The sequence below is a fragment of the Galeopterus variegatus genome, unplaced genomic scaffold (assembly GCF_000696425.1).
Source record: "Galeopterus variegatus unplaced genomic scaffold, G_variegatus-3.0.2 Scaffold4586, whole genome shotgun sequence".
NCBI classification, from domain to species: domain Eukaryota; kingdom Metazoa; phylum Chordata; class Mammalia; order Dermoptera; family Cynocephalidae; genus Galeopterus; species Galeopterus variegatus.
In genome coordinates this window covers 86,491-101,350 of record NW_007730697.1, presented here as the reverse complement: position 1 = coordinate 101,350, position 14,860 = coordinate 86,491, and the positions used below count along the sequence as shown (strand labels likewise).

The 14,860-nt window shown below is 33.3% G+C and overlaps 1 protein-coding gene across 1 annotated transcript; it reads left to right on the top strand.

The window, feature by feature from the left end:
* The first annotated feature begins 2,814 nt into the window (after positions 1-2,814).
* On the top strand, positions 2,815-13,011 carry LOC103603401 (killer cell lectin-like receptor 2). The gene is made up of 6 exons (XM_008587909.1): positions 2,815-2,929; positions 4,061-4,150; positions 5,087-5,323; positions 7,201-7,340; positions 8,858-8,961; positions 12,858-13,011. Exons 1-6 carry the CDS (start codon positions 2,815-2,817, stop codon positions 13,009-13,011), a joined length of 840 nt encoding a protein of 279 aa, XP_008586131.1.
* Positions 13,012-14,860: the final 1,849 nt, after the last annotated feature.

Genomic DNA, 14,860 nt, shown 5'->3' with positions numbered 1-14,860 from the left:
GTGATGATCAAATCAATATTATTAGTATGTTCATCATTACAAATCATAATTGTTCTTTGTGTCTCTTACCCCATTACTCCCTAACCCTCTTCCCCTTCCCCCCTTTCCATCTCTAGTAACTAGGTCTGTTCTCTCCTTTTGAAAGCTCAATGTTTTATTGTGGTCTTTTTTGGTTAGAGTGCAGCCTTCTAACATCAAGGTCAAGGGTTTGGATCCCCATGCATGCCATCCACCAAAAAAAATAAAAAAAAAAAAGGATAAGTCACTTTAGTTTTTGAAATGTGAAAATCTGAGGCCTCACTGGAAGGTTGTAGGGGCATATTTTTGAAGTAAATTCATAGGCAAAACTCAAGTAGTGAAGTAATTCTCCAGTACCTCTTTAAAATCAAATGTGAACATTTTCAGACAACTGTTAGAGAATAAATGGAAACAGCTTTTCTAGAGGGCATTTGGTAATATATATATGAGTTCTTTAAATGTGTAGCCTTTGATCCCATAATTTTATGTTTAAAAAATTTTCCTAAGAAAATATTCAAAAGTTTGGGCCAAATATTTTTTACACTGGCAAAAACTGGAAACAACCTAAATGTACAATAGTAGGGGATTGTGTAACTGAATTACGGTATTTCTATGTGGGTACTAACTGTATATGATTTTTGAAATCACTCTTTAGATGAATATTTTTTAAATGAGGAAATGGTTATTATTTATTAGAAAATAATAATAGCTCAAAAATACTATGCATGGAGACAGCTTTGATAGTAAACACAACATACAGATAAAAAACTGTACCAAAATTTTTATAATAGAATTATGAGTGTTTTAAAATAATTTCTAAAATACATTTACCTGTAATAAACATAAATTGAAAAGAGGAATAACCTTTTTTTCGAATAATAACATATAAGAGAAAGTTTCTAACAGAGAGGGTTTATTTAAGAGCTCAAGAATTTAGTAATGACATTTCTTGTATATATGTACTCGTACATATATATTTTTATACATAGACAGTCATCTCTTTTTACTAATATTGTAATTTCTTTTAAGTATGTAGTTTTTGTTAAAGATATTAGTCTTTTCTTCTCCAATGATGTGTTTCATTATCTTTTCAGTCCTCAAATATTGATCTTGAACGTTATTTTGCAAAGAGTTCTAAGTGGTTGGTTAGTTGAAATGGAGAAAGATAAAGCTCCTGACCATCTTTCCTTTTCCGTCAGCATCAGCTTTCATCATACAATTTCCTCTCACCACTTTGGTCAAGAGGAGGGGCAAAAAGGTTTGAAGTCGCATATCATTCAGAGGCAATTCATTTCTGCCTTTCGTCTTATAGCCCTTAAAAGATCCAGAACTGGAAAGGCCAACCTCTCTCTCATTTTGGGGTCAGTTTTCTCCACCTGCATCACTGTGTGGCACAGATACAGGTAAAATCTGCTTTTATTCTCTCAAATCTTTGTACCGGATTACCCTATTAGTCTTACTTATTTTAGGAATATGGCATTTAATTGCAAATGTCTTGGCATGACTATGAGATTGATAGGAAAGCATCCTCTATTGATTGCATTAGAACTGCATTAACTCTGTAGGATGTGAAAATTAGTGTGGTTCAGCATTCATGGAAAGTTATTTTCTCTTTCTCAATATGCTGTGATTTTTGCTTTGTATTGTCAAAATAAAAAGAAGGATTTGGGGAGTTAATTACTTTTTACTTGGGTCTAATGATTTACATATTATCCATCTTGAAGGAGTCTATAATAGACAAAACTCCCTTTTCTTAGGAAATTAAGGCAAGTGTGAATAATCAAGTTTAGGAAAATTTGTAAATTAAAAAAAAATTAGAAAAGAATAAAGTCACATGTGCAATTTGTTTTTCATATTTTCTGTTTCATGAATGTCATTTTTTTCACACTGATCAATGTAACAAACAAGGTAAATTTTAAATATATACTATTTAATAATTTCTTTCTATACTCATTTCCATTAATAGATTACATCTTTTATGGACATTAACTAATGACTGCCTACTGACAAATTTTATTTTCAAATAGGCTTCTCTGGCAACATCATGCACTGGAAGATTATTTGTAAAAGTTAATGTACATGAAATTATTTGGGATTAAAAATGTTGGTGTTTGGTCCAAGCTAAGGGAGTTTTATTGAGCATGTCTTGCACAGAACACTGGAAACTGAATTTGCAATGTTAATCCTCAAATAACTTTTGCAGATGGTAGATGGGCTACACTTTGGGAAACATCTGGTAGAGTCACGTAAAATTATAAAGAATGCAAGAACTTTTAAGTATTTTTATGTATATCAGAACATTTGTAATTTTTTTAAACCAAGATATTTATATTTTTTCATAATGTAAAATTTTTGTTTTTTGAATTGATGGTTTAAAACTGTTTCAGTGATTTGTGATGGTACCAATTTTGCCTAACATTTGTATATTTATGTTGAACATTTTGAGTGAAATTGGCTGGATGAATAAAACAATAATCTGTTAATAGATTACTTATTATTTTTTCCATATTTTCTAATAATTATTGCAGTGATCACTAGGAGCATAAATGATTTTAACAGAAATGTTGAAAGGTTTTCCATTCCTCGTGTAGACTAGGTTCAGTCTGCACACTTTAGGAATTTAAAGGAGTTCATAAACAAATACACACAGTTACCCACAGATATATATATATACACACATACCTCTTAGCATCCTGGTATGTTTCTTTAGGCTGACATTTAAATTTTTCTTTCGACAGACATCATCCTTGACTGCAAGATTTTAATGCAAGACATATCTATCTTCTTACTGTAAAGATGAGCAATGAGGAAGTGACTTACACATCTCTGAGATTTCTTCAGTCTTCTTCAGAGTCACAGAATAGATTAAGGCCTGATGGCACTCAAAGGCCTGGGAAAACTGAAGACAAAGGTATATGTTTCAAGTGTCTAAATTCATCTGTCTCTTATGAATTGTCAAACTTGACGTTTGAAAAAAAAAATCTTGTCTGTACTTCTGGTTCTCAACTGGAAATAAGCCATAATGCGATAGAGTAATAGAACAGAAGTCTTTTTTAGAAAAATATTTGTGAGAATGGAGAAAATAATGAATTCTTTTGAATTTGAGAAGCTAAGAGAATGTTTTTATTCAGTCTGCTCAACAATTTGTGAGGCCTTTAAAAGTAAAGGACAGACTACGGTCTCAAGAAAACACGGCATTTCCTACAGAAATGAAAGTCTCGGAGTATGCTTAAGAAATGAAAAATATGTATTAAAAACAATGTTTTTATTCAGAAAAAAAAAGATATTTTAGGTCTCTTAAATATTTATTAAACCTTAATGGCAATGAAGCAGCAAAAATGTTTGAATCAAAGGGGTGTTCTAATTTTCCTATTCTCTCTCCCTCTACTTTCAGATATCGTCACAACTAAACTCTAAATTGAGAATAACTTTTACTGCTTTAATTTAGTGATAATAAGAGATAGAAATTTTAGATACTGCAGACCTCAAACGCAAAAGGACACACACACACACACACACACACACACACACACACACACATAATACTATATATATAATAAATATATATTGTCTCTAGACAGTACTATATAAAATATAATTGATGAAAAAGAAAGGAAAGTCGATTCCTAGAAACTCCAATCACATTTGCAGCTTCAGAATATCCACTATTTGCTACCAATTTCTCAAGACTATTGACTGCTTATTTTCTTACTCTTTCCGATTCCTTGTGATCGTAGGAAGGAGTACACATGTCAGTCTGGATTCTCCTGCCTGCATAGTGTCTATTGCCGTGGGTGCTTTTGTAAGGGATGTACTTTTGAAATCCTATAGAACTGTTCTTGTATGTATTCATACATACAGTGGGTGTATGTCAGCCAGAAATCTGGAGGTTTAAAACTGTAATTCCTAGATTACAAATTTAAATCAATTTCTAAAAGTTTTAGAGAACCTTGTCCCTTTGTTTCAAATGCTGTCCCAGGTTAAGGTTAGCAGTGGGGCAGGCTCTTTTTCTGATGATTGTTTTCTCATTTTTTTATTAAAGTGTTTTCAGTGCCCTGGCATCTCATTGCAATAACTCTTGGGATCCTCTGCTTACTTCTGTTGATGACAGTTGCAGTGTTAGTGATGAAGAGTAAGTAATTAAAATACATTTTTCTAGTCCTAGCTATTGCAGTAGCAACTAATCGTGTATATTAATCTTGCTCCATCCATTCTTGTCTGTCTAAAATCTGATAGTGTCCCAGGTGGCTCTGGACTTTGTTAGTGATTTTTTCCCAGACATACCATAGTGTCACTTTCACTGTACTTACCTATTCCATTGCCCCTGAAGACATATTACCAAGTGAAGAACACATGGTAATATTCCTTCTGATACAGGATTTAGTGATATTTTGCCATCTGAGTTTGATAATTGTGAACCTGTGATAAGCATTCTTTGAGTAACAGCTATTCATAAAAAATTATGGCTTTCTTTTGATATTTTTCTAAGTAATAATGAGGAAATGGTCTATTAAAAAGAATGAATCTATACATAGATGTTAGATGATCTTGAATTCAAGCTTTACCTTTTATTTGAATTACTTCATGTCTTTAGAGAAAAAGATGTAACACTCAGATAAAATTATATATCTAGATCTTGCTTTCTTTTTCCCTATGTATATTCCATCTTCCTCAATAATAATTGTGCTATCTCTTCGTGTTTCTTAGTTCAGATTTTCATACTCAGAAGACATGCTGTTAAATGTTAACTAACTGATTTTTACATTGTTTCTTGTTTGTAAATGATGTGCTAACTGTTAATAATGAACTAACCTGAAAGGTAAGGTGTTACCATCATAATTTTATTCAGATATCTTATTTTATTTATCCTACACTTAAGTTGCTAATAGTGAGAAATTCTATGTTTCCATTTCTGTGGTCAGTTCATTGAGGTGTTACTTTCTAAATGTCATTGCTAATTACAGTAATGATATGGGTTGGTTGTCAAAGTGAAACTTTTTTATCTTAAATTTCAAAATTTAAACATCATGAATACTTTTTTGTATTATATCTATGTTATTAATTTTAGTTTTTCAGTATAAAGAAAAACGTCAACAGGAAATTCTAGGAAACGGTAGTCAAAAGTACCACATTATGCAAAATGACATCTACTTAAAGGAGCAACTTTTGATAAATAAAACTTTAGAATATGACATTCTCAAAAATGAAACCCTTCAGCAGAAAAAGGAACTGGAGTCATTCTCTATAGGAAAGAAGAGATGTGATAGAAAAAAAGAGAACTTATCAAAATGTTTGCAAAATGCAGGTATGGATAAAATCTTGAATGAGAGATTGAATGACTGTGCATTATATCTTCCCTTTCAGAAGCTTTGAAGCCTAATAAACAGGCTTATAATATATATTAGTGATCTACAGTTCCACTGGACAGCTTTTAATTTGTGCGTCTTAGATGTAATACGGATATTTGGGTTTGTGTGTTCCAAAGATGGGATTGGGACCCCAGGAGCCATGTTTACATTACTATAGCTCTATAGTTCCCCAAAGTCAATGGCAGTTCTTGCATTCCTACTGCTCCTAGAAGGTGAAATACTACATCAGCTCCCCTGAAAATCTGGACCATTCTGGATCTGTGGGCAAATAAGAATCTCCCATTTAGTTGCTGACATAGAATATGGAAGCTGTCAGTAAAAATATACTTAGGCTAAAATAGACACAGGGGCTTTTATTTGGATGCTCTTATAAAGATAATTGTGTGTGTGTGTGTGCATATGTATGTGTGTTTGCATTCCGTCTTTACTTCATATATTTGGTCTATTTGGGATCTATCTATATATTTATATATATATATGTATATATATATATATATATATATATGTATATATGTATATATACATATACATATAATGCCAGGTATACACACACACACACACACACACACACACACACACACACACACACACACACACATATATATATATATACCTGGCATTATATCTGCAAAATTCACAATAGTGTTCTTGTTTGTGCAGCTCTGTGTGATGATACCATAAAAAGCACCGAAGAGATAAAAATACTAAGTCTTATAGAGTAAACTCTGTTATTTTACATCATGATGGAATGAATTGACCTGAATGAATCAACAACTACTAAATATTTGTTTAGGATTTAGAGTTTACAAAAAGATTTTGCATATTTGATCTCAGTTAGTTATAGTCGTTATTAGAAAATTAATGTCTCTGTTTTTAAAGGATTAATAATATTTTTAAATGTGGTACATAATAAAAAATGTAAGAGGAAAATAAAAAGTTCCAAAAAATAATGTGTCTTTTATTTAAAAGGCATTCCAGAATCTTTTTAAAAACTTGATTTAATTTTATTATTTTTCAGCATAGTCCTTGAGGTATTATTGATATACTAAAACCTACACATATTTAGTTCATTCAATGTGATGAATTTGAACAATTGCATACACCCATGAAACCATCATCACAATCAGGGTAATGGACATATTTGTCACCTTCATAGTTTCCTCATGTTTATATTCCTTTGTTTTATATTTCGTGGTAAGAATGCATGAGATCTACCCTCTTAAATTTTTAAGTGTACAATATAGTATTTTTAGCTATAGGCACTGTGCTGTACAGCACATCTCTAGAACTTACTTATTTTACATAATTGAAACTTTATACTTTTGAACAACTCATTTCCCCTTCCCTCCAGCCCCTGCCAACCACGATTATATCCTCTGTTTCTTTGAGTTTGACTATTTTAGATACCTTTATAAGTGGAATCATAGAGCAATTGTCCTTCTGTGATGGCTTATTTAACTTAGCATCATGTCCTCAAGGTTCATCCATGTTGTCACATATGTCAGGCTTTAGTTCTTTTTAAAGGCTTAATAATATTCCATTGTATGTATGTACCACATTTTCTTTGTACATTCATCCATCAGTAGACATTTCGGTTGTTTCCACATCTTGGCTGTTTTTAATAATGCTGCAATGAACATGGGAGCAAAGATATCCCATGGAATTCCAAAATCCTGATGAACATGCTATTACTACTGATGTAGTTATCAATTTTATTCAGTTATTTATTTAATTGAGGGCTGATAAGTAGATGGCTCTGATAAACAGAATACCAGATAACGAGAAGTTTAATAATTCACCTTATATATTGTAGTCGAACTCTGTGATCAGTGGTCCTGTTGTGGTGTAAACTGTTATTATTTTACTGTGGAAGAAAAAGACTGGAATGGATGTAAACAGACTTGTCAACGTTACGGATCATCCCTTTTGACTATAGATGACGAGGATGAAAAGGTATCAAGGACTCCTACATTCACCTTTATTCTCTTGGACTCTGTCTCTCACCCTTGGACCCAAGATATTGAGGACAGACAGGAGTCCAGAAAGAGGGAACTTCAGCTATTCTTTGTGTTAATGTCTCTTGTGCGAACAAAAGTTGTATAGTTAACAGTCTCCCCGGGGACCCCTGCCTGCTAGTGGGCATATGATCCTGCTACTTACTAAGTATTCAGTACATATTATCTATTATGATGACCAGTATTATTAGTGATACAGTTTGGGTCCTTGCAATCATCTCCCTTTCTAAGGAGGCTGCAGGAAAACCACTCACCGAGAAGTACGTCTTTCTCTTGATGAATTACTTAACCATTTGGTACATTTCAGCTTGGAACCAGCAGCTATTTATCCCTGTAAGATGGCAGCTAAGAACCAGGACGTTGCATGGTCTAGTAGTTATTATTAGGAACCCAGGAGCCAGACTGCCTGGGATCAAATCCAGTTCTGCCACACTTACTACCCGGGTGATCTTCAATAAATTACTTAAACTCTCTGGCCTATCTGCAAAATGGAGATGATAATGAGGAACATAAAAATGGGAACTGTTTACAAATTAGCCTCACGGTGATTTTTATTGCATCTGTGGGTAACATTTACTTGGTCATTATTCTTATATATTATATCAAGATGTATATCTTTTAAAAAATTGTAAAAAAAGAAAATATATTAAACAATATTGAAATTGCCTTATTTATTTATCACTAATAAAAATCATTCAAAAATACAAAATATGATTTTATAGAGAAATGTTTGCAAAGATCAGCCTAAAACCTTTATAATTTAGCAAAACAATTAAAATTTATATATAAGTCTAATAAAGGTTTTAAATCATAACATAAAAGAATTCATACTGAGTCATAAGATATGGTTGATGCAGTAGAACACAGTTAAATTCTAAAATGCATTTAGTCATTTAATCAGACATTATATGTCACTATGATAAATTACATTTTAGACATGGTAAATACTTCCGAATATTACGCCCTTTCCTTTTACCCCTTCCAACTACTCGACTACAACAAGACTTAGGGAAAGACTTATGAGGCTGAAGACTTTCATGCACAGCCCTCACACACACACTTTTTATTTTAATAAATTTGTTTTGAAGAGTTTTTCTTTCACTTAAGATTGTGTGATGATAATTTTTCTATACTCTTAAATATTCTTCTGGAGTGTGCCATAAGTTATTTAATAAATATTGCTAGATATTTAGATTTTTAATTTTTCCATGTTTTAAATAATCTATGAGACTGGCAGCCATTTTTTAAAACATGAATAAATAGTAGGGGAAAATTACTTTGGAAAATGAAAATACAGGGATTGAGGGAAGAGGTTTTTCTAGGAAGGAGGGATGCAGGGTGGTGTGGAGGGTAGCAGAGTGCTGGCCGTGGAAACAGCTGGTCCCGTCACCTCCCCTCTCCATCCATTTAATGGATGGAAATTTAGTCTCACAGTAAGTTTTGTTTCCTTTACAGGCCTTCATTCAACCCCAGACTAATAAAAATAATTACTGGATTGGATTATCATATGATAAAGGGGAAAGTAAATGGAAGTGGATTGACGTGGGCACATCTGGAATGTAAGTTTCTGAAATGTATTCGTACTCTAACATTGGTGTGAGGCTTGGAACAATTGTGTCTAAAAAGATTCTTCTCTCATTTCACACACCTTAACTCATTTTCTTTTTAAAAAATTAATTAATTAATTAATTAATTTTTATTGGTTATGAGTATTCATGGGGTACAAAGCAAATTGTCACCACTCGTGCCTAAGATGTGATGGCCAGATCAATACTATCAGCATGTCCCTTACCACAAATTGTGATTATACCCCATGTCCCCCACCCAATTATCCCCCCAATTATCCCCAACTTCCCTCCCCATACCCATTTTCCCCACTCCACTTTGTATCCGTAGGTGTGTTCTCTCCCTCTGCAAGTCCGATGCACCACTGTGGTCTTTCTTTCCTTCCTTCTTTCTTTCTTAGCTTCCACGTATGAGTGAGCACATGCGGTATTTATCCCTCCATGCTTTGCTTACTTCACTCAACATAAGTTTCTCCAAGCTCATCCACGTGGTGGCAAATGGAAGAATTTCATTCTTTTTTATGGCAGAATAGTATTCCATGGTGTACATATACTACATTTTCCTTATCCAGTCGTCCATCAGTGGACATTTAGGTTGGTTCCATATCTAGGCTATTGTGAACACAGCTGCAATGAACATGGGAGTGCAGGTATCCCTTTGACATGATGATTTCCATTCCTGTGGGTGTATACCCAGAAGTGGGATTTCTGGATTGTATGGAAGATCTATGTGTAATTGTTTGAGAAGCCTCCACACAGTTTTCCATAGTGGTTGTACTAATTTACAGTCCCACCAACAGTGTAAGAGTGTTCCCTTCTCTCCACATCCTCGCCAGCATTTGTTATTCTCTGTCTTTTTGATGATAGCATCTAATTGGGGTGAGATGATATCTCAGTGTGGTTTTAGTTTGCATTTCCCTGATGACTAGTGATGTTGAGCATTTTTTTATGTACCTGTTGGCCATTTGTATGTCTTCCTTTGCAAAATGTCTATTCAGTTCTTTTGCCCAGTTTTTAGTCGGGTTATTTGCTTTTTTACTGTGTAATTGCTTTAGTTCCTTGTATATTATGGATATTAATATCTTGTCGGATGCATAATTAGAAAAATTGTCTCCCACTCTGTCTGTAGGTTGTCATTTCACTCTGTCGATTCTTAATTCATTTTCAAGTAGAGGTCATGGTAAGAATAAGAAAGAAGAATTAAGAAGTTCTTTAAAAGTATAGTTAAACAGGAGAGAAGTGTCATACAGTGTTATTAATAATAAAAGTGTGATGCCAAACACAGGCTTAGAAGTATGGGTTATGAGGCACACAAAATGAACCAAAATCATAGTAAGGTGCTATGAAGTGATTGGGTCATCCTGACTCAGCCATAGTGATCCCTCCCATGACCAAAAATGAATATCCCACAAATTGACCTGAAATTCTTATATAATTCATTTATAGATATATATTTGTTTATATGTTATTTATAAATATACATATGTGTGTATTGCTTATATAGTATTTATATATTAATATAAATAATATGGAAGTATAATTAATATAATATGTGGTTTACATATTATTTATAAGTATACATATATATATAGGCCTTCACTATAGTCCTTCTGTTTTGAAGTACAGTATTATGTAAACTCTTGGGTTCACATTTAGCTCTAATGTGATTTTAAACTGTTCATTGATTTAAAAAATAACCTTAACTACTATACAAGCATACTTCAAAAAGTTCGTGGAAAAAATATACTTGAAATATAATATGAATCTTTCCATGAACTTTTTGAAGACCTTTTGTACTTTTCATTTCTAGAAATTCTGTCTTACGTTTTCAAATATCCTTACTAGTTACTCACATTTTCAAGTTGTCTTTTATTTCTTGAAAGATATTAAGCATACTTAACTTACATTTGGTATCTGATAATTCTAATGTTTGCAGTTGTGTGGGTATAATCTATTGTCTCTGCTGGCTTCTGTTCATGCTGTCATTTTCTTTGTAGTGTCTAGTGATTTTTTTTTTTCTTTTTGAGCTGCTGTGGAAAGTATTTGAGGCCTGACATGAAGGTGGTGGCTTCCTCAAAGAAAATTTTGCTTTTGATTGATGCCTTGGGGCAGTTTGAATCTGAGGCCACTTTTAATTCTAAATCTGGGCCCTGCAAGTATTGTAGTTCTGAGCTGCATACGTACAGAAGATGTCATGCATGACATTAGCCTCCAAGTACACTCTAGGGCAAACTATCCCCAAGGTCAAAGAACAGAAAGGCTCACAGGCCAAATTAAGATGCTCACATCACACTATTAATTAAATCAAATTAACACCCATAGCACAATGCAAGGGAAAAGAGATGCGATAGTTTGTTCCACTTAGGCTAAGGTGCAAGAAGGTGAAGGGATCGCCTGAATCCTGGGTTATGTAATCTTCATATGGCCGGACTTTCTCTGCTGCCTACTCCTTCCCTAATCATGGTGTGGTTTCTAGTGCTAGACTTGAGGTTTGAGTAAGAAGATCCATCAGACAGGTTCTTTTGGCCAGCACACACATTTTCTCCATCGGGGTGATGCAGGAACACGTAAGCCTGGCCACAGCTGCAGCTTTCCAAATAACTTTTTGAGTGGCTATGGATTTAATTTGTGTCTCTTGGGCAGAGGTCAGAATGGATATCACCAACGGGTGGTGTACTGAGGACCTCATGAATGTTGAGTATGTGTGCACCTCATGCATATTTCCTGTATGATACTTATTGTCAACTTGGTCATTTCTTCTTTTGTTTACATTCAGCACACATGTACTCTGCTCACTGTATCTGTACCTAACATGTCTCATAGGTGACTAATTTATGTCCATCCCTAACGCATGTGTTCTGCCTGTGCCTCTCAAACTACTTGGTTTCATTTGTCTTCCTTATCTGTTTGTTTGTTTGTTTGTTTTCCTGTAGCAGGTTTGAATACTCTTAAATAATACAGCAAATGCACATTACATGAGGGATGTTTTGTGATTTTGAATTCTTAGGTGAAGTTATTCTTTTCTTCTTTGCTGCCTAAATCCAAAGTTCAAGACATTTCTAAGGTGGTTTGTACTAAAGATATATCCTTTTGGGGTCTCAGCCCTATGCAACTTGTCTGTTGTTTAGAATCTCCATCTTAGGTGAAATTTATTATTCGGCCTACTGCATCAGTGCTTCATTTACCTCTGGGTTCTCATCTCTACTTAATTCTCAGCCTGAGAATGAATCTGCTTCTTGTCAGCTTATAAATTTATTCAAGAAGGTTCTAAAATTTTTTTATTCGGCATTTTTAATTGTTCTCAATAGAAATGTACTTCTGACACCTAATCTACCATTTTGCTGAAATAGAAGTCCTGACTTAGATATTTTTTAATTTTCATGCTTCAGCTAATAACTATTAGTGATGGAGTGGAGCAGGAAAAGAAACAAAATGAACAAAAACATCAATGCAATGAAGAACCTCATTTCTGACTATATTCCAATTCCACTTTTTTCTCCTTAAAATATATGTGCACGAGACCGAGTTATCTGTGTCACAGAAATTCAGTTCTTTTTTTAGATCTCTCACATTTATTTTAAAAAGTAACATAAGAAAGCAGATTTGTTATATCATAATCTCATAGCAATATCACAAGGTAATTTTGCCTGCTGACCAAAAATTGTGTGGAATAAAATTTGTGTGGAATAATATGGGAGATCATGGTTGGAAGTAAGAGGCTATGATTCTATTTAATGGGCTAAGAACAAAAGAAAATATTATAGTGATTAAATTATGGGTAACATTTCCATATTCCAGATATTTAGGCAGCAGAATTTTAAAAATCATGATTTATGTTATTGTAAACTTCAGAATTAAACAGTTGACTGTACATGTTTTCTGTTCTACAGAAATTTAACAATAATGAGTTGGCATTCTGGGAGTGGACAATGTGCATTTTTAACCTCCACAAGAATAGAAATGACTGATTGCTCCAAAATCTACAATTGTATCTGTGAAAAGAGAATTGATTGTATTTTTCCTGCTTCTATGCACACTGATTAAAAAGTGAAAATGGAACATTATTATTATTTTTTGTTTCCCATAATAATTCGTGATTACTCACAAATAAGTGTTTTTGACTGCAGTACTTAGTCCATTGTGGAAACAGAGAGATGAGCTGGACGAGGAAGAAAATGTTCTTTTGGACTGTGACTTAGATCGGATGCCATCTTTCTTCCTAGAGGAGAGTGGAAGATTTTGGTTTTGAGGAGCAGTTGCCTCTTTCTTTAATGACCCTGAGGAATTATTCGCTCTTTCCATTTCCCTGAACCACCTACAGAACTAGTTAGAGAACCTTGATAAATAGCCTGGATCTTTTCCTTATCAACATGATAAATTATTTCAATGTATTCTGGCTTTGATAGATAGCATGATTAAGAATTAGAATATAGTAATCTTTTTCTTCCCATCTAGTAGCTTAACTTATCTTAAAAAAATTGCTATAAAATATAATTTCCAACTTACTGAATAATTGCAAGAACTGTTCAAGGAACTCCCATATAACCTTTACCCATAGTTACCCATAGTTGTTTATATTTTGCTCTATCTGCTTTACAGTTTTTTTCTCTCTGTGTCTCAACCCTTGCTGACATATCTGATAATAAATTGAAAACATCATGTCCCTTTGTCTAAATATTTTCTAAAAACAAGGACTTTGGCTTACACAAGCATACTATAATTATCAAACTCAAGAAATTTAGCATTTATACAGTAATATTATCTAATCTATAATCCATTTTCAAATTTTGTCAACTTTCCTGATAAATGTCATTTATAGGTATCTTTCTTCCATGTTCAGGCTTATGCAGTGAACTTAGTTGTGACTCTCTTTAGTCTCTGTTAAGCTGCAACAGTTGTTCAGGCTTTCTTTGTCTTTATTTACCTGGACATTTAAAAAATCAAGTTTATGAGTTATACTTTGCATACAATAAAATGCACCCGCTTCAAGTCATGTGGAATATGGGTCTTAACATATATATGCACCTCTTACACATCATCATATCAAGATATAGAACATTTTCACCACCTTCAAAAGTTCCTTCCTGCTCCTCACCATCCACCTGGCTCCAGGCAACCAGTGATATGCTATCACTGTAAATTAGTTTTGCCTATTCTAGAATTTCATGCAGCATGTACTCTTTTGTATCTGGCTTCTTTTTGCTCAGCTTGTTTTTGAAATTAATCCATGCTTCCCCCCCACCCCCATGTATAAGTAGTTCATTTTTTTTGTTATTAAGTAGTATTCTATTGTATGTATACAATATACAATATAATTTATACCACACTTTGTTTGTTGATTCACCTATTAACATTTGACATGTTTCCAATTTTTGGCTATTATGAATAAAGCTGCCATGAACACTTGTGTGCAAGTCTCTATGAGGACATATGCTTTTATTTATTTATTTTTTTTGGTAAATACCTAGAGGTCTGATTGCTGGTCCTATGCTAAGTGCATATTTAATTTTATAAGAAACTTTTAGACTGTTTTTGAATGTGGTTATTTCATTTTACTTTCCCAGTAGCAACAAATGAGAGTTCCAGTTACTCCTCATCATTCTCAACACTTAATATTGTCAGTCTTTTAAATTTAGCCATTATGGTGGGTGTGTAGTGGTATCTCATTGTGATTTTTAAGTTGCATTTCCTTGAAAACTAATGTGTTTATTGGCTACTTATATATCTTATTTTGTAAAGTGTCTGTTGATCTTTTGCCCACTTCTTTCCTTTTTAAATTGATTTTGTCCATCTTCTTATTATGGAGTTGTAAGAGTTTATATACATATATATAATTTAGATACTTCTTGTTGTTAGATATATGTATGGTGAATGTTTTCTCTCAGTCTGTGTC